Source organism: Heloderma suspectum, chromosome 4 (assembly GCF_057233095.1).
Source record: "Heloderma suspectum isolate Gila_16-S chromosome 4, 16-S_ref, whole genome shotgun sequence".
Classification (NCBI taxonomy): Eukaryota; Metazoa; Chordata; class Lepidosauria; order Squamata; family Helodermatidae; genus Heloderma; species Heloderma suspectum.
Genome location: NC_139461.1, coordinates 66,309,857 through 66,333,076, shown reverse-complemented (window position 1 = coordinate 66,333,076; position 23,220 = coordinate 66,309,857). Strand labels below are relative to the sequence as shown.

At 46.1% G+C, this 23,220-nt stretch overlaps 1 protein-coding gene across 1 annotated transcript in view; it reads left to right on the top strand.

Annotated features, from left to right (window-relative positions):
• The first annotated feature begins 5,749 nt into the window (after positions 1-5,749).
• Positions 5,750-23,220, top strand: part of XKR4 (XK related 4) — a 243,754-nt gene continuing 226,283 nt past the window's right edge. Inside the window, exon 1 of the mRNA XM_084849550.1 lies at positions 5,750-6,897. Coding sequence (XP_084705676.1) covers positions 6,071-6,897 — 827 coding nt within the window. The 5' untranslated portion in view covers positions 5,750-6,070. The remainder of the gene's footprint in view (positions 6,898-23,220) is intronic.

The following is a 23,220-nucleotide window of genomic DNA, read 5'->3' as shown; positions in this document are numbered from 1 at the left end:
AGAGAGCTAAGATTTCTTTCTGCTGTCCTCCTTGTTTGGGAGATTCCATTCTGGCTCCAAGCTTTGGATCTGTCAAGGGTGGCCCTTATATGTCACAGCCAATGCCCTTACAGGAGATTCCTGGCACATCATCATCCTTAAGCCCAAGGAGACTACCTTCACTGCATCTCCAGTTGTGACAAAATTAAAGCCTGACTACCAGTACGCTTACTTGGCCCGTCATAGCCCCAGTGGTGTAAAATAGTTAGAAGAACAACAACTTTGGTCTTTAGCCAATGCAGGAGAGAACAACAACAACAAAATCCGACTTGGTTCCTGTGAAGGTGATTGGTTACTCCTACGCTGTTGGGCTGCTGCTTTGACCTGCGCTGGTGCAGCTTATCAGCTGCTCCCACTGGCTATGAAGTCACAGCTTCTGATAAGGAAGCCTCCTGCCTTCCTTCACAAGGGATGGAGCAAAGCAGTAATATTTCCAGCATTTATATATGCAGAATATGGGTTATTACTCAGTTTCTATCTGAACTTATAGACTGACAGATCTGTGCACATTTGTGCAGCATAGACTTCCCATCAGTGGAGGCTGGTGGCTCCAATTTCCATGGGGCTGTGCATCTATTCTGGGTTTCAGGCAGAACAGCCAGAACTCTAAAGGAGATATCCAAGGTGCTGAACCTAGTTTGGGGATAAGGTTCAGCACTTTGGATAGCTCCTTTAGAGTTCTGTCTGGTTCTGACAGAAACCTAGAATGGATTCACAGCCCCACAGAAATCAGAGCCACCAGCCTCCACGGCTTCCCATGTATAATAATGTACGAATAGCCCTGTGGGATTAGACCAGGGATCCATCTAATCCAGCATCCCATTTTGAACAGTGGCTAAGTGATTTCAGAAGGTTCACAAGCAGAGCATGAAGCCAATTATCCCTGCATCTGGTATTACTTCTGAACAAGGTTTCATTTACTAGCTAACATAGCCAATAGAGTTTTCCTCCATGAATTCACCTAATCCATATTAAAAGCAGGCTAAGCCAGTGGCCAGGAATCCTCCCAATTAATTGTGTGTTGTGTGAAGAACATATTTTTACTGAACCAACTGCTATTTTCATTAGGTGACCCTAGTACTGTTCTAGTACTGTGAGAGTGGTGGAAATATTTCTGTTGATCCACTTTCTACACATCACTCATACATTGATCAACTTTTTATACACCCACTGCTACTTTCCAGTAAAAGCGCAATCCTAAGGGACTGACACTCTGTAGACAGAGTGATTGGAGCTCTCCATCTATCCTGTGCTCTGCCCACCTGAGCCAAGCAGAGCAGGAGGAGTGGCAGCTCTTACAGCCTCCTGTTCCTCCATTGTGCTAAATAGACAGGCCTCTGTGCTCATCCAGATTACCCACTCACACAGGAGTGGGAGACGGAGAGGCTCATGGATCCTGTGGCTCCATATATCTCCATCTCCTTCCCTTCCTTGCCCACCAGAAGGCCCACTTTTTAACCTTCCCTATCCTCTTCTGAGAATGTTGCTGCATCCCTAGAAAGGACATCACTGCAGTGCCTTCTGCAGCAGTGGAAACCTGGATTTCCCCTCCAGGTTGTAGCTATGTCTGTGGCATTGAGAGGGGAAATCTGCTATATTCTATGTCCCTGGGATGCACTCCTAGAAACCATAAGATTGCTCTCTAAGTGGTTTTACGGAAAGGATCAGAATTCCATTGCTTGCTCTTCTTTAATTTGAAACAACTATTTCCTCATCCTTGGAAGCCAATATCCATGGAAAATATTCATATGAAAATTACACTTACATATGGACTGTTACAGGAATCTGGGTATTAGTGAAAGACTAGCTAGTCTTAAACGAGGAGGCCCCTCACAATCCCTCAGTCATGCAGGAATCGACTGATTTTACATAATGAAAAACAAAACAAGAAAAGGCATAAAATTCAGAAACAAATCCAGAGAAGAATACTGAGAATGTGAGGATGCTGTAGAAAAACTGAGGAAAGAGTCACCTGTTAGAAAATCAGATCAACGTGGAGAATCTGGACTTGAATTGGTTAAGATCAATATTCACAGAAAAGCAGAGAGAAGCATCAGAATTAAACAGATGCTTTCCAAATAAAGATAATTGGAAAAACACATGAAATAAAGAGAATTGCTAAAACAGAACAAAGCCAAAAAACAACACACAAAACAAAAACATGCTAGTGCACCTGTTAAAACAAAGCTCTAAAAAAGAAAGAGAAAAGTAAGATTCCATTCTCAGCTGGCCTTATTGTTGTTCATACTACTCAGCATCTTAAGTCAACTGAAACATAAGGTTGTATGAGCTACCTTTGCATGGTCCCTGTGGCCAACACAGACCATGCCTCTGTTTTATCATGCCCAGTGACACTTGGGGCCAAAGACAGCTGTACACAATCCCTGCCCTTCTTCCATAGAAAGAAACAGAGATGGCAAACCAAAGGTACTCTTTAGTACAACCTGGGTGCAACAGGGATGAATACATAGTTTATTTATATGAGAGCATAACACATTGTCACTGTATTGGAGTAATAAAAATGATGTAAAGCACCACATTTGGTATGAGATCAAATCAACAAAAATATTTCACATGTTTAAATTATACATTTGTGTGTGCTAAGTAGATTAATAGGTTAAAGACATAATTGCCAACCATCATATTAAAATAAATGGAGAAACCATTCCAAATGGAAGAGCCATAAGCATGCAATCAATTCCTTTACCCAGAATCCCCTTCCCCCCACTAGACTGGAGTATATTTGTGACTTTACAATTATTTTCCATTCTATTGAGTCATAAAACAACTTAGCTAAAGTGATTTTAATTGAAAAGCTTATTTGTTTAGTAAACTTCCCTTTTGCCACATTGGTACTACCTGTGTAGTCTGAGAATCGGGAGGATAGGAGAAAGAGGAAGGCCTGAGAGAGGTGAATTGGTAGGCAGGCATATGGCTTCTCAAGCAAAGCATGGGTTACTAATGTCTGCCATAAAATCATTCTCTAGCAACATCTCTGTAGAGAGGAATGAAAGAGAGCCACACATTACTGTCTAAGGAAAAAGCCAGCAAGGATTGTGGGTTCCTAGAACTGGATGGTGGTTGTGTGGGATGCCTCTACCTTTTGTGAAAATTTTAGACCAGATCACAAGATATGTGAAAAACAGAACTGGAAGAAGGGCCTAAAGAATGCTTTTCAGCTAAGAATGCTCTAAGGGCACAATCCTATGCATGTTTAGACAGAAAAGTCTTACAACTCCCAGCATCTCTCAGCCAGTCATACAGCATTAGTATAACTTGTGAAAATGTCTTAGGTTTTACTTTTAAATTAGAAAGGCAGGAAATGCCAACAAAGGGTGTGAGTGTGTGTGACAAAATTTAAGCATCCTTTGTGCCAATCACACTTGTCTCCTTTGGCCCAGGGCCTGCCCTACCATTTGGCAAAGCAAGTGAGGTGGCTGCCCTAGGCAGATTTGGGATGTTATGAAAGGGCAGAAAAGTGTTAAAAATTTAATCTATTATTGTATTTTTTTACTGTCAGGGAGGGGGAAAGCACTCCTGGGATTTTCTGCCTCACGTGCCAACATAACTTGACCAGCTTTGAGCAAGTTCTGCCTCCACATCAGAAGGCTTTAGTTCCATCCATTGTAGTCAGTGACAGTATTGTCACCCAAATATGCTGTTTTGTATAATTGCTACATGGTTGTGATAACATGGAGATTAATTTTTCCTGAAAGGGAAAAAAGGAGGCTGGGGGAGGCACTGAAGCCAAGCCTTTTTGGAAACCACACCCTGGACCTCAACACCCTATTACCTAAACTCAGATGTGTATGGTTGCAGTCTGTGGCCCCCAAATGGTGAGGGAAATGTACTCTGAATATGCTCAGAAGCAGGTTGTTTCTCATCTTCCAGAACTGAGCCCTCGTACAGGTTCTAGAACCAAGTCCTGGCACAAATGCAATAAGATCCCGAGAAGGCAGTGTGTACTCTTCAAAGTGGCAACCTGAGGCTTCACCGTCAGTTCCCTGGAGACCTCCGGCAAGAACATAAATAACGTCTGACTGAGGGTAGAACGAGCAAAATAAACTGCATTACGCCACGCGATGTTCCTCTTGTCCCCGTGTGCTGAATCAAGCCCGAGTCCCAGAACAATTGGAGTTTCGCTCCCTGCCCACTCCCTTGCACTTGCCCAAGTTGACAGATCTACCAACAAAAGCGGGTAGATTTGCGAGCTGGAGGATTGGTTTTGCCGCGCTTCGCGTGCATGCCCAAGGCCGACGCGCCTCGCAAGGAGGAACTAGTAATCCTCCGTAGCTTTCCTTGTGAGCTCCGCTGTTGGTCTGGCTTGTCCTAGCGACATCATCATGCTAGCATGCCTATCTCCTGTCCCTAGGAAATGGCTTCAGGCGGGGATTGCTCACTTGGCTTTGTGGGAGAGAGGGGATAAGGGCGTCTATTGTGAGAAGGCGGTTCCAGCTTCGGGCGGCAGCGCCAGGAGGACTCCGACGAGTCGGCTCCGGCTCCCTCCGCAGCCCCGCCAGCGACTCGATCCCAGCGCGCGCCGCCCCCGGCCAGTCTTCCTCCGGGTTCCCCCCAGCGCGGAGCTGGCGCGCAGACAAGAACGCCTTTCCAGCCCCCGCCCGCTTCTCGCCTTCCCTCCAGGCGCGCGCGCACGCACACACACACCGCAGCCATGTAATAGAAGCGGGGCTCTCCTATGGCAGCGCCCGTCGCACGCGAGCCGCCTCCCCCACCCCTCGCACCGCCTGCCGCGAAAGACTGCCCCCCTCCACGCGGCGTGAGGTGACGAGGCCGCGCTAATGAGGCAGCCGCCTGTGCGCGCGCTCTCCCTCTCCCTCTGCTCTGCAGAAGGCGGGAAAGCAGCCCCGGAGAGGGCTCGAGCACCTGCTCTCTTCGTGGGTATTGGAGTCTCTGGAGGGACAAGCAGCCGCTCCGCTGCGCGCGCGCTCTTGGCGCCCGCGGGGCAGCGCCAACTTCTCCCGCAGTTCCCGCGCCGTCCGCCGCCGCCCCCAGCCGCCGCCTCTTCGACCCCCCACGCCCGCCCAGCTTGCAGTCTCGGACGACTCCGGGCGCGCCCCCAGACCACCCCGGGTCGCCGAGGGGCCGATTTATCAGCGGCCTAGTCGGACGAAAGGGGCCGCGCCGGGAGCCGAGCGGGGAACTCGAGTCTCCCGAGGCAGGAGCTGCCTGCCTTCCCCCCCGCCTATCTACTACGAACGACGGTCCAACCCCCGCTGATAAATGCCCCCCCCCCGTCTCTTCCAGGGAAATAAAGATTATCTCCCCACCCACCCCCCGCTCTCTCAGTCAGCCCTCCTTGGAAGGCAAGCTTGGCGTACCTTCTGGGTAAGCCTGGCTCCCCACATCCCCCGAGCGCAAGCCGGGAGCCCTTCCCCATCCGCCCTGCAAGCAAAGGCAGGCACTCTCCCCAGTCCTCGACAGTTTCCTGAAGACGGCCCCTCCCCCCCCCCCGCCGTCGTTTCCCGGCATAACCGCCTAGCAGCGTCTCTTCTCTTTTCCCCTTCAAATCCCCTCACCCTGTTGCACAGCGCTCCACAGCATCCCCTCCCCAGTGCCAGCCCCTCGCTCCCTCCCTCGCTTCTGGGCGCCACGGCTGTTCTGCGTGTCTGTGTGTGTGTGTGTATTGGGGGGGGGGGAGAGGGATGAGGTCATCCTCTTTCCCGGCGTCAGTCAGCTGGGTGGCGGCGGCAGCGGCGGCAAAGCGGCGGGGCGGGCCAGGCCGAGAAAAGGATGCGCTGGCTCGGGGACCGCTCCCCAGGCTGCTGCTGGCTGGGGCTGGGCGGGTGAGCGGGTCTCCCCGCAGGCAGGCGGCGCTCCAGCAGCGCCTGCAGGCGCCGGTGGCCCAGTCCCGTCAGAGCCCGGAGAAGCCGAGCGAAGGCAGCGGCTTGTCCGCGGCGGCAGCAGCAGCAGCGGCGGCGGGGGAGGGAGGGGGCGGGCTAAAGGGTGCTCCCGGACTGGGTCCCTCTCCCTGCTGCCGCCGCCGCCGCCGCTCCTGCCTTCCAGCCGCATCATGGCCGCGAAGTCGGACGGGGGCCGGCTGAAGATGAAGAAGGGCAGCGAGGTGGCGTTCACGCCGCTGCAGAACTCGGAGCACTCGGGCTCCGTGCAAGCGCTGGCCTCGGGCTTGCCCTCGGCGGCGGCGGGGCCCGGCGGCGCGGAAGACGACGAGGCGCCTGGCGGCGGCTGTTGCAGCTCCGCCGCCGCCGGCTGCCGCTGCTGCTGCTGTAGCGGCGGCGGCAGGGCGGCGGGCGGCTCGCGGGGCTCGGGCGGGGGCTCGTCGTCGCTGTGCCTGCGGCTGGGGAGGGAGCAGCGGCGCTACTCGCTGTGGGACGGGCTCTGGATCCTGGCCGCCGTGGCCGTGTACTTCGCGGACGTGGGCACGGACCTCTGGCTGGCGGTCGACTACTACCTGCGGGGCCAGCGCTGGTGGTTCGGGCTGACGCTCTTCTTCGTGCTGCTCGGCTCCCTGTCGGTGCAGGTCTTCAGCTTCCGCTGGTTCGTCCACGACTTCAGCGCCGAGGACAGCGCCGCGGCGGCTCCCGCCTCCGCCTCCTCTTCGGCCGGCGCCGGGCACGCCGAGAGCAAACTGCTGGTGAGCAGCGGCTCGGCCGCGGGGGACATGGATGCCGGGGCTCGGCCGGCCACGCCGCAGCGGCAGGCGTCCAATGCCAGCAAGGGCAACGCGACCAACAGCAGCAACAGCAGCAGCACCAACGCGACCACCAGCGGCGGCGGCGGCGGCGGCAGGGCCCCCAAGAGCCGGTCCGCCTCCTGCGCCTTCTGCATCTGGCTCCTGCAGTCCCTCATCCACATCCTGCAGCTGGGGCAGATTTGGAGGTAAGACGCGAACGCTCAGCGTCGCCCCTACGGCTAGGCGGCGAGCAGGCCGGCGAGCAGGGCGGGCGCGCAGCCCGGCCTTCTGGTGGATGGGAAATGTCCCAAGTGGCTCCGAGCCTGCTACTCCCCTAGCCACGTCTGGCACCGAGGCCCGGCTTCCTTCATTCATTGACAGCCTGGGGCGGGGTGCCCGGGGAGAGGAGGTCCCCGCTTTCTCGAAGGGCAGCGGGCTTGTGCAGTACGGCTTGAGCTCTGTGCCTGTGTGAGGTGTCGATGCTCACGGCTGGCCTGCCGAGGCAGCTGTGCCTTGCGTGTGGCTGTCAGTGTGGCCAAAGAGATTGCACGCCAACGGTGCCACTTCGAGCTTTTCAGGAGCCGCACACAATGGGGATGTGTGTGGCATCCACGCCCCTTGCCAGGCTGGTTTGCCTTGCATTGCTGGCCTGCGTGGTGCTGAGACCCTGCCTGCTTTCTGCCTTACCTTTTAAAGCGTAAAAAGGCAGGTGTGGTTTTGTTAGCCGGTGGGGTCGGCCAAATTTCTTAAATGAAAATTCTGTGGTCGCTAGGATAATCTCTGTGCCTGATTTAGAAAGAATACATATCTACTCAGCCTGACTTTTGGAAACAAGTCCAAGGTGCATCTTCCCTCTGAAACAGACTTGCTAAGACACAGGTGTTATTTCTGTTGCCTGTCGTTTAAAAGTAACATGGGAAGCAGACACACAAACTGTTGTTTAAGGTCAGATGATTTTGATGTCTTGTCATAGCATGGCCTTATAGCAAAGTACATGCCACAATTTTAGGGAAGAGAAACAATGTGAAGGATTGAAAGTTTCCAAAGCCTGAATGGGTACTGGAAGCTGAAAACTTATGCATACTTACCTAGGAATAAGCCCCATTGAACATAATGGTGCTTACTTCTGAGTAAACAAGCACAGGATTATGCTGTAAAGCGGGTTGGCAGTTGTCTTCAGTTCTTCCCACAAAATAACATCATGGTCTGTGCATGTGCATGCATATAGTGTGTGTGTGTGTGTGATCTCTTTCTCTCTCACACAGACCTACTAAAGAGTAATATGCCTTGAGATAAATGTTAGGCTAAATTCTGTATTAAACCATCTTACATTTTTGAAGGCTTGATATAATCTGCATAATCTGTATATATATTTGTCTACTTCATAGAGTTAGGATTTAAGTTTCTGAACCTTGGTTCAGGTAGAAAGCCTGGTCCAGCCACAAATTTTTATTATGGATAAATAGGATCAGAAGTTTTATTGTAGTTATGAAGGACATGGCAGGTGAGTGTATAGCTTTCTAATCGATTTACAGTACAATCCTATACATGTCTACTCAGAAGAAGTTCCAATTAGTTCAGTTGAAGCGTAGTCCCAAGTAACCCATGGTTATCCATAGCCAGGAACCCATGCAGCCCTTGAGGGACTTCAGTATTGCTTGCTTAGTCTTATTAGAGCCTCTTTTTTATTTTAATCAATTTATGGCACAGTCCTATTGCGATGATTGTAAGTCTCCAAACACTGCAGGGCGGGAGGAGCAGCAGAGGTGATCTTTGCCTCCTCATCCTCCTGCTCTGCATTTTTGCTAGGTGGGCTTTTTTGCCCATCTAGCAAAAGTGTCTTGGAGGGGCGGGAAGGAAGCTGGGCAGGCCTCAGGATAGCTCATATCTTGGCCTGTCCAGTGTCCTCCCCTCCCTGCCCACTGAAATGCCCCCTTCCCCCCACCCCCGAGGACACATTCCCAGCCTCAGACAGGCAGCCGGCATGGTCCTTTCCACACCAGCTGTGAAGGGGAGTGGGGTTGCAGCTCTGATTCCCAGCTCAGAGGTTAGAGCGCTGTCTCTGACAGCTGATCTGGAAATCTGAACTATCCTAAGGCCCCTCAGACGCTGTCTAGGGGCCATAGCATTATTCCCGCCATCAATTATTTTCATCATTTGTTACTTTTCCCACCATGAGTATTAATACTCATTTTTTTAAACCAGCGCACACCTAATGAGTGAATGGCGGAATTAACTTTAAACACACTAGAATTCTGATACATGTGTTTTTAAAATACCTTTTCAATCACAGATAGGTATTCATAGTTGTGTTGATAAAAATTAGTATGAAAAGCAGCCTTCAGAGTTGTTATAAGGATGAAACGAGGAGTAATGTGGGACTAAAGTTCAAAAAAGCAGAAATTCATTGTCATTCTGAAGTTTCATTATTTTTAAGAAACAAAGATAGCTGCACTGGTCCATGTGTGAGAGAGAAAAAAATCAAAACCCACAGTAGAGCAATACCTTTATAAGGATCAACCAAAATGCCACAAAAAGGTGTGCAAGTTTTCAAGTTCTTGAATTCTGGAGAAGTCAAAAGCTTGTATACTCTTGTGGCATTTGGCTAGTCATAATAAAGGCATTGCCCCACCGTGGCATTTGGATTATTTTTAATCCCATTGCATGTTGAACTGGACTAAAAGGCCTACAAAACTAACAGAATACTTTAGATCCTTTTTTTAATTTTAGTAAACCCCTTGAGAATCATTTATAAGAATATTATTAATAGTCACCAAGTTATGTTGGAAATCTAGCCTGAAATACCATTAACTGCTTGAAGTATGCAAACCTGCATAAAAGATATATTTAATATATGTGCTACAATTTGTTATTACATATGCAAACAAACCTGAAGGTGTGGCAGTTCCAAGAATATCACTTGAGAGACCAAAGGAGAAATAAATATGGACTCCTATGGACACATATTTATTTCTCCTATGGTTGCTGAAGTGATGTCCTTGGAACTGCAGGCTGTATGTTTTCTCTCTCAGTCTGACTACACTTGGTGGAGCTAACAGAATGTTCCTAACAGTTTTCCTCATCTCTGATTATCAGGGGCAGTACTGTATTTTCCCTGCTAAGATTTCCTGACCTTAGGAGTGGGAGTGGGTTGAATTGTTTTCTGAATGGTGCTATTAAGAGAGAATGGAGAAGGTGGGGCAGCAGTAAGGGTGGGGGAAGAGCATGGATCTTCCTCAGCAAACGCTTTGGTCATCTGTCCCATCATCTTAACATATTTCTGGGTTTGGAAGTTGCTGAGGATATGGCGAAAAGTAATTTGCTCTTTGTAACACCGCGAACAATACAGAAGACCAGCAGTGGCCAGTGCCGTGGTTCTGTGGCATGAACCACCCATCCCAACTGCTGAGCAATAAAGAGTCAGTGGAAAGCCTATTCTTTCCAGTAACTGCCCAGAGGCAGGGGGCATGTCAGTCAGCACCATGCAAGTTGTGGTTGCTGATAGACTAGTTGCCCCTGTTGTGGCTGTGGGCTACCAACAGCAGCAGTGCTGCTACACATAGAGCAACCATATTCTTGCATGCTGCTGACTGAGATATCTGCTGCCATATCCTGATGGTTCCTAATAAGGGCAGACTTTCCCCTCCCATCTTGATGGCCTCCCACCTCGATTTCTCATGGGCTGCTAGCACAGGAAACTTATGTTCAAATTATTACGACTAGGAACAGAGGAATGGATTTTCTCTTTCTTCCTCAGAGAGTCACACCTCAGTGGTACTTTAGTTTATTTTCCCTTTCAAAATATTTCTCTATCTTTCTATAAAAATGTAATTGGCTTCTAATTATGGCATTTGTTAAGCCATTGAATTGCTGGAACTCTTGGTAATACCTCTAAGTTCAGTTTTCCTTACAAATATAAATGCTATTGTTGAAAACAGTTCTGTATTATTTTTAATTAAAGAATGCTAATTAGAAATTAATGGGGGTTTTAATGCTGTTGCACAGGGTGATGCTGTGAAAAAAGCTATTTAAAATGATTAAAATGAATGTTTTACTATAGAGCATGGAAAGAGATGCCTGCAACTGACGATACATGACTTAAGAACAATAACTGAACCTGTCTTTTTTGTGTGCTGCCTCCCATTTCTACAAACTACTGAGGGTAGAACTCTGCCACAGAATGCACAAATGAGAAGGATCTTGGAGGTGACCAGGGAATTCATGCCTCTGCTACAGCCTGAATACTCAATATAGTCCAACAGGTTTCTTTGCTTCACCTAAGACTAAGAGTCAGATTCACACATCAGATGGGTAGTGATTTTATTGTTTATTCTCCTACTTTACTACCCCTTCCTGTGGAATGCTTCTCTATAAAGGCATAGGTATGGATATTTTTGCCACATATTTGCCTGTGGTGTTGAATGTATGTATGGAGTGCAGAACATCTTATTCATGAAATGCTGTCAGGCCTGGTTTGAATAATTCTTACTGGAAATGAGAATCTGGCCTATAAATGTGCCTTCAGTGAATGTGCCAGAAGAAGCAATTATTTTGATGAAGGTTCTGGGAAGCACAGCATGAGCAATGATGTCATTTGAGAGAATACAAATAGTGAAGGCAGGTGGAAGATCTCCCTGTCTTATGGCAAGGTGGGGATTCCTGAATGAGCTGCCATCTGTCACGGATTTCTATCCCTAACTTATACCCCACTTGACTTCTGATCCTTTCAGTTACAAAAATGTTTATCCCTATGTTGTATAGCTAGACAATGCTTTAGCTTCCCAACCTAGTCCTGAAGGAAGAACCCACTCTGTGTGTGTGTTCTTTTGATGAGGAAAGGCTACCTCAAAGTGAATTTGCAAAAAGCTGGATCTCAAAGAAGTCTAATATAGCTCTGAAGAAAGGGGTGAATGGGGGAGAGAACACGACAAAGCCCAGCTGAGGCTGGAATTTATTTATGTATTACTTTAATAATACAAGTTAATACAATCCAGTATGATACAGTAATACAGCTTAAAATCAAACATCTAAAAAGGGCTGCGAAAATAAAAAGGTTTCACCTGGCACCAAAAAGGCAACAGAATTATAACCAGGTGAATTGAAAAGCGCCATGTAGTGGCTGTATAATGAAACATATAGAACTCACAGATAAAGGGAAAAAGGGGGGGAAGGGGAGCGCATGTAAAGGACCAATCTTAATCCGGCAAAGAATTTGGAAGTAGAAGCCCTGGTAAAATCATGGGATAAAAAACCTATGTGGAGAAGCTCTGTGTATCTGCCTCTGTATCTCTGCCCCCTTTTCCTCTGTCCCTTTTTCTTCTCTGTATCTCCCCATCTTCTTCCTTTTTTCTTCCTCCTTTTACCTTTTCTCACACACACACACACACACACACACGTGCACACACACACTTTATCCCACTTTGCCTCCTCTTCTCTTTCCTGAAATACTGATACTGCATCAGTATAGATTCTAGAGATGCTAAAAAATGTAATTTTCCTGGGGTGCCTTGGGAAAATTACATTTTCAAGCATTACCACAGCAGCATGTCACATGCCAAGGAAAGGGAGAGGGGGAAGAAGCCTTCCCTTCCTGCTACTAACATCAGTGCACCAGAAAAGTGGGGAGGAGGAGGAGGTGTTATTTACCAATTTGGATTACAATTTGTCAGAGAACAATTATTTTGAGGTGGTGATCCAATGCTAATCTTACTTTTGTGCTTACACAGTGTATAATATATAAGCTCTCTCAGACATGTCTTAGATATGTCAGTATGCTTCTCAGTCTGGTATTGCTTAGACTCTTCCTCACCACCAACAACATAGCAGAATAAGGGCACAATCCTATGGCTGCTGAACAGCGTCTAGACGGCCACATGTTTTTTTTGTTTCTGGGAACTGAGCTCGGAGCCAGTGCTCCAAGCTTGGATCTCAGAAATTCAACTCCTCCCCCCCTCCCCCACCACCTCATAGGCAGTGCAGTTCATCCACAGCTCCACGCTCAGAACAGTAGTGTGGAGTGGCCCCAAAGGGGGCGTTTCTGGGGGATGGAATGCTTCCTATGCACTGTCTGGCCTCCCCCCCCCTGCTTCGAGGCGGCACGGAAGTGGTCATCTAGCCACAAATGCAGGGTGGCCAAAGCGCGTAGGAAAAGATCCCCTCCGCGCTTTGCCCACCCCGCATTGGATAGTCGGCCGCCTCTGAGTTTGGAGGTGGCTAACTATCCCCATAGGATTGTTCCCCAAGAAGTTTAATTTTATTGTTTCAGGAATTCTTTTTATTTTTAATGCAAAATATTGGAAATGAATGAATGAATGAAGATTACTGTTGGGTTCTGAAATTTGTAACCACTTTGATTACTCTGGAATTGAACATCATAATGTTGAATGAGCAACCACTCCAACCAAGACATTTCATTTCCTAGATTTTGTCTACACTGGCAGATTTCTTTACAGGACAAGGAAAGCCAAACTATCCCTCCTTGTTCTCAGACACAGTCAAGACATTTTTTAAAGGTATTTAGATCATGAGCAAGCCTCATCAAAACCAACTCTGGCTGCTATAAACAGTGCTTCAGGGATTGCATCTTTCTTTATCATTTTTGGGAAAACAGCTATGATGGGTGATAATGGTTCAAATACAGCTATGGAGTAGGTTGTGCACAGCTGAGTGGTCTAGACGGCAGCAGTGCAGGATGTATCCTGAATAATTGCCAATCATAGAAAGCCAGCTGTGCAGATTTCATAACTGCATTATACAACTGGGAAGTAGCATGAATGGAAACATTCCACAAGCTGATTCCCATCCCAAATTAGAATGATTGGGTTATATCCAGTGTTAGTCTAGCATAAGTGCCATTCATTTCAGTTGTGCTACTCTAAGTAGACTAACATGGGATACAACCCACTGATGCAAGCACAGATTTTTTGGAGTGGCACAAAGTTTGTAATTCTGAAAATCTTGCATTTCACATGTAACTGAGCCAATCTATATCCATTCTCCACCTACCCAACAGTGGAGAAATATTGGAAAATATGTTTGTCTCAAATGAATGACCACTTACAAACACAGAGATGTAACTGCGCTTAGCAATGGCATTGCTGGGCACTGAACTGGGGGGCCAAGTCTGGGGCTATGTAGCTCCTGCTCTTGTGGGGAGGGGAATGCAAATGAAATGCTCATACTGACCCCCTCAGCCATAGATATAGCCCAGGATGCTGTCCTGGGTGGCTGCCAATCTGTTCACAAAAAACTGCTGCTTGGACTCATGCAGCTAGATTTTCAACTGATTTTTTTTTTCCCTTTGCAGCAAAGGAGTGGGAGGGTTGGGATGTTAAAATCTTTAAGGCTGCAAGCAGCAGTGTTTGCAGACTGGCCGCACAATCTACATGGGTGGCTTCTGCTTTGGAAACGGAGTTTAGCTGAGAAGCAATGCAGGGTTGTATTTCCCTTCCTACTTTCAAACAGCAGCTGGTAGTGGACCTGGCTGCTTCTCCCAGTCCTGGAGGAGATCACGGCACAGCTGCCAGCCAGCCAAGCAGGCAATGTCAGGCAGGGCAGTGACCAGGGGGGAAAACACAGTGGCAGGGAGAAACCATGTCAGCAACAAGGGGGTGGGGAAGAAACTGCAGCAGGGGGAGAGCCACCAGGGTCACACAGGAGCCCCACGGGGCACCTTTCCCAGGGCCCACTCAAGCCTAGTTGCACTGCTGGCACTCACAGAGCACCCTTCGATGTAAAATATAGATCATTCATTCCAGTGGAAGTTTCCGTAAGCACAAAATAATGTGCATGTAGGTTGAGTCCTTCCGTGAAATGAATAATTTTCTTGTGCCTACAAAAGAACCATGTGTGCATATGAATTTAGATTAGAGTGTAATAGACTTTGGATCTTTGGATTAGAGTGTAATAGACACAAAAACTAGATGTAGTATCAGCGGCAATACATGATTCATTTTGCGCACACTCCTCCCTGTCCGTGCTTATGGCTCCTATAGTTTTCCCAGTGTCCCATCCCTTCTCTGCTCTAGTCAGCACAGTTCTAATCCTAATCCTAATCCTGAAAAACATCACCGTGCTTCCCCAAAGTGTATTGTGCAGTTATTTCCAAAATTGTATTCTGCATGAAGCGAAGATTACAGAATTTGGATTCTTGTTCAGGGCAAAATCATATTATACCAAAGGAAGAGTGCCTATAAGGAATTTCTGAGTGCTTACAGGGAGAGAAGAATAAAAGGAAGAAATGATTAAAGTGACAGGGGATTGTGTTAGAGGAAGCTCCTCAAATAAGATACCATATACTCACTGTATATGAGGAGTATGGAACCAGGAGTTTGAAAGAGGAAGACGAATAGCCTGGCAAGAAGGAAATAAAATAATAAAATAATTAGGCATTTGACTAATATATACATTATTAAATATAACAGCATCCATTAAAATTGATAGCTTTTGATAAAATTTTGATATAATTTTGATAGCTTTCTCAATGTAAGTCATTACCTTGGGAGTATCATCCAAATTAGAAATAACGTGGTATAGTGGTGAGAGTGTTGGACTGGGAGCTGGGAGATCCGGGTTCTAGTCCCCACTCGGCCATGGAAGCTCACGGGGTGACTTTGGGCCAGTCACAGACTCTCAGCCCAACCTACCTCACAGGGTTGTTGTTGTGAGGATAAAACGGAGAGGAGGAGGATAATTTAAGCCGCCTTGGGTTCCTTGCAAGAGGAAAAAAGGCAGGATATAAATGCAATAAATAAATAAAATAATGGCCATTGCAGTGCATGAAGTTGAGATGAAAATTCTTGGGGCCAAATGGAATCTTGAGTAAAGCTGTGAAGCCACACAATAAAAATTGATTGAATACTCAGGGTTTAGTCCAGGGGTGGAGAACATTGGGCCCAGGGTCTCAATCCAGCCCTCTGGTGTGTCCCAGACGGCCATGTGCCCATCCGCTGGCCTTACCCTCCTTCCCTGGCTGCCAACTGTTTGGTGGTTTCCCAGCTTTCGTACAGTTTTTCCCCCATTCTAAAAGGTTGAAATGCCTCTCCTAAAGCTTAGTTACAGGCAGGAAGAGCTTTAAACTGAAATATGCTGGTATTTTTTGGTATTTTGGCTGTCCCCCTTTTGCCTTTGACACAGCCCTCTTTGGCCTTCACCCCTGCCAAGCACTGGAATGTGGCCCCCAAAAGCTTCTCCAAAATGGGATTTGGCCCTCCAGTTCCACACTCCTGGTTTAGGCCAATCCATCTCTTATGTACATTTTTAGGAACACGCAGCCTAACACACATGCAGATATCTGTGCACAGGACTGCTGCTGATGTGAGAGGATACATTGTTAGGAAGGTATCATATATGGAGCAGTGCACACAGCAGGGGGAGAAAAGGATGTGGTGGAAATTTGATGCCTTTTAGTGATGCTCCTGAATTTGATTTTTAAGTAAGATATGAGAATGTGTAAAGCACAGTAAGTAGTGCTAGATTTAAGAACAAAGTAGACACCAAGGAATGTGGAAATTATAAAGGTGTTAAGTTAATGAACCATATAATGAAGTAATGGGAAAGGATCATGGTACAATGTCTTAGACAAGTAGATGAGGTCAGTGATAATCAATTCTTCCTCAGACTAGGGAGAGGTACAATCAATGCCACTTTGTGTCTAGATTATTACAAATGAAATACTGGGAAATTGGGAATGGGATTTGGGAAGTGGCAGATGATTTGCACAGGGCTTTTGAAGGATATATCAAAATGCTCCAAAATAATGTGAAATCTCTTTAATCTGGGCATAATAATACTGCTCAAATGCAACATGGATGTTAATCATATAATTAAAAGTTATTTTTCAGGTCAGAGCTGAACCTATTTCAGTTGAAGTTTGTCATAGTGATTAGTGCTTAATAGCAGTACTTAGGACTATGCCTGGGGAAATCTAGAAAAATGGGTCATATTTTATTTATTATTTATTCCAGGTATTTATAAATCACTTTTCTGCCCACCAGGGCTCCCAAAGCGATGTATAATCATGTATCATTTATACAGAGTATTGTTTGTGAACATGAAAGACTCTTCAGGAGTTAGTGAAAAATTGAAATGGAGCAAGACTTTGGCCTGGTTTAGATGACAATCTAAAGGTTCTAAGGGCACAATCCTGTGGACTGTACCCTTGCTACTTGGAAGCCCCCAAACGTGGATGCTTTCAGGATTCCTAAGCTCTGCTGGGCTGAAGTTGGCAGGGCAGGAGGAGCGGTGGAGGCAATCTTTGCCTTCCCGTCCTCTGATCTGCTATATTTTTGTTAGATGGTCTTTCAGCCCATTTAGTGAGGGTACTTTGGAGGTGAAGGGAAGGAGGCTGGAGGAGGGTCAGTATAAATTATATCCTAGCCGCTCTGGTCTCTTCCCCTTCCCGCCCACCAGAACGTTCCCTTTTCATCCTCTCTGAAGTCAATTTTCCAGCCGCAGAAGGCACCCAGGATCTGGCTTCCTGTCACTTGAGCCCATTATTCCGTGTCCTGCACTCTGGGATGATTGAGAAGAGATCCTGGCCTTCCTCTCTGTGACAACCTTTCAAGTACTTGAAGAGCGCTGTCATATCTCCCCTCAGTCTCCTCTTCTCAAGGCTAAACATGCCCAGTTCTTTCAGTCTCTCTTCATAGGGCTTTGTTTCCAGTCCCCTGATCATCTTTGTTGCCCTCCTCTGAACCCTCTCTAAGTTTTAAATGGCCTTCTGAAACAGGTCTATGTAAGGATTGGTATACAAAAAGTAAAATGACAGAAAACAATTGTGGCCTGAGTGGGGATAGTTAGATGGTAAAAGTTGCTGCCATCTCAAGGTGAATGGGTGGTGGGAAGGACCCAATTCATGCTGTGCAGGTACAAACAATTTGTGCATGCATTCTGTGTACATGTCAAGATTTTGTGGTGTGATTTTGGAAAAATGTGCTGTGTGAAACATTTACAGATTGCCATATCTGTGGTAAAGAACACCAGGAAAATGCTTGAACAGAAAGGTTCAAAGCATGAGGACACATCTAAATTGAAGTAGCAAAAGTATAGAAATGGGGTTGTACAAATGTCATTGTACAGAATACTTGATCATGCAGTTTTGGCACTGAAAACGTGTTGGCAACCGTTTGTGTCCATCATTTGCCAAAAAGCTGGAAGCTATATATGAAAACCATATATGTTTTCCTATTCCCTTTTTCTTGTAGTTGGTGGAATGGAATTTCTTTTTTTTAATTCAATTTAGTTATTTTTAAATACTTTTTATCAGTATAATGAATCCCTATGAGATTTCATAAGCTGACACTTGGAATGTTTTTTTGGATGGGGGGGATAACTGCCATGTAGAGAAAAAGCAGCAGCAGCAGCAGCAAACTGAGTTTCTGGGTCCTCTGTGCGTGTTCACGCAGACAAGCAATCCCCTCAGCATGACCAGACCACACTGCTTCTGTTTACTGGTCTACACTCCCAGCTGTTCCTCTTCTTGCTTTGCTCCCCCCTTTTCCCTTAATCGTTTCTGTTACTAAGGTCCCTTCCTGGGTTCAAGTGCTGAGAACAGAGGGCTTAGAAGGAAGCTATGGCATGGACTGGGAGTGAAACTTTGCTTCATAAGCAGGCCTGTCTTTCCTTGAGGGCAGAAAGTTTTGCTGCCTGGAGTTTGAGAAGCAGGCAGTCATGCTGACAAAGCTGTGCTCAAGTCATGGAACAGTGGAGCAGTATGAGAAAAGGTTACGTTTGTTACTCCCTGCGGCTAGCATCTCCAGGAGTCTGGAGTGTTCCCTTGTACCCTGATAAAGCCTAGAGTAACATCAGCTGCCTAAAACAATGAGAAACTGTCCCTGAAGGTTTCTCTCTCCTTCTCTCTCTCTCTCTCTCTCTCTCTCTCTCCCCCCCCCCCCCCAATATGTCATTCGGGGCAAAATTTTCCAGTTAGCATTAGCAACTACAGAAAAGAGCCAATCAAAAAGCAGAAAATTGAGGGCTGTCAGGGGATTAAAGGAAGCAACAGCACCTTGTGAAAAAGACAGGGACCACATCCGTTCCAACCTGGCTTGCTTGGTTTTTACCTTTTGCTTAACTCTGAACTTTATTAGCAGATTTTGATTTTTTTTTAGAGCTTTTTTGGTTCTTGCTTCCTTTGGGGAAAAAAAAGAATCCTCTTTTCTCTTTTTGAACATGTTTTCACTTGTCTTTGAGACTATTTTGGGCTATCTTTCCCCAAGCCACTTTCTCTGAGCCAGGCACCTGGTGCCCGAGCAGCTTGGTGTAGTTTTTGCCCACTGTTTAATTTGCTCACTGGTGAAGGATGGGCTTCACAACACTTTTCAATTTAAAATGTTGTCTTCACTTTCTACCTGGATTAATTTTCCCTACCTGGCCATTGCCGAGTTCTACACTCTGGATTCTAGGAGAGGTCTCTCAGCCTTGCTCTGGGTCCACAGAAGCCTGGTCTCCAGATCTCTGCTTGGGATAGGTATCTATACATTCCTTTTAATTCCCCCTCCCCACCTTCCTTTTCTCTAAAGGTTTGGACATACTGCTATATAGCTGAAAGCTTCAAACACTGCATTTAACTAGTTTGGATTGGTGGACGTTTAAGTACAGCTAGGTACAGTTGAAACTGCTGCAGGGCTTACTTGGGGCTACTAACACTGGTTGGGGCCTAATAACATTAGGCCTATTGGGCCCATTGTTTTTTTGTTTTTTTTTAATAGGCCTTAACAAGAGTTAAACTGTAGTGTCTTTTTGCAGAGTGTACGCGTGTATTTTCTTTTAATCATTGCATGTTTTACATTTTACTTCTGTATGTGATGTTCTTGTGCATTTAATTTTCTTTATAAACCATATCTTAAGACTTCTCAAGCGGCATGATTTCATTTGTTGAACAACTTAAAAAGGTATTCACTGTTTTCCTGCTTAAGGTTTAAAATATATCTTCAAACATATTGAACTTTTTGATAGCTTTTTAGGTAGCAGGGATCTGTATTGGGACCAGTGCTTTTCAACTTGTTCATAAAGACAGTGTGGTGTAGTGGTTAGAGTGTTGGACTGGAACCTGGGAGATCTGGGTTCTAGTCCCCACTTGGCCATGCAGCTGACTGGGTGGCTTTGGGCCACTCACTGACTCAGCCTAAGTTACCTCACACCATTGTTGTGAGGATGAAATGGCAGAGGAGGATGCCTACAGAAGTTGCCTTGGGTTACTTGCCAGAGGAAAAAGGGAGGATATAAATGTAATAATAACAGATGTAATACCAGCAGTAGTAGTAATACTACTAATAATAAATGATATAGAACTAGGACTAAGCAGCAAGGTGGCCAAGTTTGCTGATTACACCACATTATTTAGGGCAGTTAAAGCGGGATTGTGAAGCTCTCCGAAAGGATCACTCCATAGTGGAAAAATGGACATCAAAATGACAAATGCAGTTCTTTGTAAGCAAGTGTAAAGTGATGCATTGGGGGGCGGGGGGGATCCCAACTTCATTTGTATGCTTGTGATTGACCAAGACATGGCTGACAGTTTGATGACAATGTCAACCTGGTGTGCAGCTGCTATGAAAAAAGGCATATTCCATGTATTCTAAAGCATAATGAGGAAAGGAATCAACTTGGCTGTGGGGATGGGAAAATGCTGCAAGGCACTGATGTTTCAACGCAAGCCCCCCCACCCCCCCATCCATTACTTTTTGGTTCAAGTCAGGCAAATACTGTATAAGGACAGTAATTTCACTTTTTCTCATGGCAATTTCTGCAGATTCAAAGAAAAAGAAAAGTGAAAACTTCCCAGTTACACAGGATTCTTTGTACAACAGAATCAGAAGTATGCCATATAATGCACTCAGAAATTTTCATTAATTTTTATCACAGAAGCTCCCACGCTGCCAGTCACTTTTTCAAAACCACTTTTGAGTTAGAGATATAGACTGAAATTGTACACAAGCCTATTTATTTATTTATTGCATTTTATTTTGCCTTTTAGCTCAAAAGTCTCCCAAGGCGACTTGCAAAGATAGGAAATAAGACAGCCCCTGTCCACAGGCTTACATTCTAAAAGACGCAAAAGCACAGGGGATTGGGAGGGAGGAGGAAACACAGAGCCAAGATGGAGAAGCCATGTGGTGTAGCTGTTTCTCATTACACATTGCATGGTGCATACCAGAACACAATATGAAAGGAGGATCATCAAATCAAACTTGCTAAAAAGGCTCCGGACAAGTCAAGTTTACAACCCAACAAACCACATGCACGTTGAACTCAAATAAACAGTAAGTGAAGACAATTCCTGCCTGCAATTTTACAATCTAAAAAGACATGAGAAACAAGGAAAAAAGAATAGGGAGGGATGAGGGGGGAAAACATGCAATCCTAGGCATGTTTAGGCAAAAATAAGTTCTACAACTCCCAGCATTCCCGAGCCAGCCTTTCAGTAGGAATGGTGCTCCTTCTCACTCTCTTTTCCCTCAGCACAGCCTGCTGGAATGGAATTTTTTTGGCTGCCTTTAAAGGTAGAACTTACAAGGGTAGAACTTACAAGGGTAGAACTTACAAGGGTAGAACTTGCAGGGTAAAAAAATACAAAACTATACAAATGGACAATTTAAAAAAAATAAAGCAATACAGGTAATACAGGACCAGGACAACGTGGAGCATCTTTGCTGGTCCCAGGCAAGCCTCCCAATATGGGTTTGGGATTGAAAGTGTGGGTTGTTGTTGTTGTTGTATATATATGTTGTTGTATATATATTGTTATATATATCCCCTTCATGGATCACTGCCTTGTTGTGGCGAAGGGGCTTGCGTAACTCAGTGAAGCCATAAGCTATGCCGTGCAGGGCCACCCAAGACGGACAGGTCATGGCAGAGAGTTCTGACAAAATGTGGTCCACTGGAGAAGGAAATGGCAACCCACTCCAGTATTCTTGCCAAGAAAACCCCATGGAAGGTATCACAAGGCTAAAAGATACGACGCCGGAAGATGAGCCCCTCAGGTCGGAAGGTGTCCAATATGCTACTGGGGAAGAGCAGAGGGTATTTCCAAGTAGCGCCAGAAAGAGTGAAGCGGCTGGGCCAAAGCCGAAAGGACATTCAGCTGTGGATGTGTCTGGTGGTGAAAAGAAAATCCGATGCTGTAAAGAACAATATTGTTTAGGAACCTGGAATGTCAGATCAATGAATTAAGGTAAGCTGGAGGTGGTCAAACATGAGATGGCAAGATTGAACATCGACATCTTGGGAATCAGCGAACTAAAATGGACAGGCATGGGCGAATTTAATTCAGGTGACCATCATATCTACTATTGTGGGCAAGAATCCCTTAGAAGAAATGGAGTAGCACTCATAGTCAACAAAAGGGTGGGAAAAGCAGTACTGGGGTACAATCTTAAAAATGATAGAATGATCTCAGTACGAATCCAAGGCAAACCATTCAACATCACAGTAATTCAAGTCTATGCCCCAACCACTGAGGCCGAAGAAGCTGAGGTTGATCGGTTCTATGAAGACCTACAACACCTTCTAGAACTAACACCAAAAAAAGATGTCCTCTTCATCATAGGGGATTGGAATGCTAAAGTAGGAAGTCAAGAAATCACCGGGATAACAGGCAGGCATGGCCTTGGTGTACAAAATGAAGCAGGACAAAAGCTAATAGAGTTTTGCCAAGAGAACATGCTGATCATAGCAAACACTCTTTTCCAACAGCACAAGAGGCGACTGTACACATGGACATCACCAGATGGTCAATATCGAAATCAGATTGATTATGTCCTTTGCAGCCAAAGATGGAGAAGCTCCATACAGTCAGTAAAAACAAGACCTGGAGCTGACTGTGGCTCAGATCATGAGCTGCTTCTTGCAAAATTTCGGCTTAAATTGAAGAACGTCGGGAAAACCACTAAACCATTCAGGTATGACCTAAATCATGACCCTGATGAATATACAGTGTAGGTGAGGAATAGATTTCAGGGATTAGACCTGATAGACAGAGTGCCTGAGGAACTATGGACGGAGGTCCGTAACATTGTTCAGGAGGCAGCAACGAAATCCATCCCAAAGAAAAAGAAATGCAAGAAAGCCAAGTGGCTGTCTGATGAGGCTTTACAAGTAGCTCACGAAAGAAGGGAAGCGAAAAGCAAGGGAGAAAGGGGAAGATATACCCAACTGAATGCAGAGTTCCAGAGAATAGCAAGGAGAGACAAGAAGGCCTTCTTAAATGAACAATGCAAAGAAATCGAGGAAAACAACAGAATGGGAAAGACTAGAGATCTCTTCAAGAAAATCGGAGATCTCAAGGGAACGTTTTGTGCCAAGACGGGCATGATAAGGAAGGCTGAGCGCCGAAGAATTGATGCTTTCGAACTGTGGTGCTGGAGAAGACTCTTACGAGTCCCCTGGACTGCAAGGAGGTCAAATCAGTCCATCCTAAAGGAAATCAACCCTGAGTGCTCATTGGAAGGACAGATAATGAAGCTGAAGCTCCAATATTTTGGCCACCTAATGCAAAGAGAAAACTCCCTGGAAAAGACCCTGAT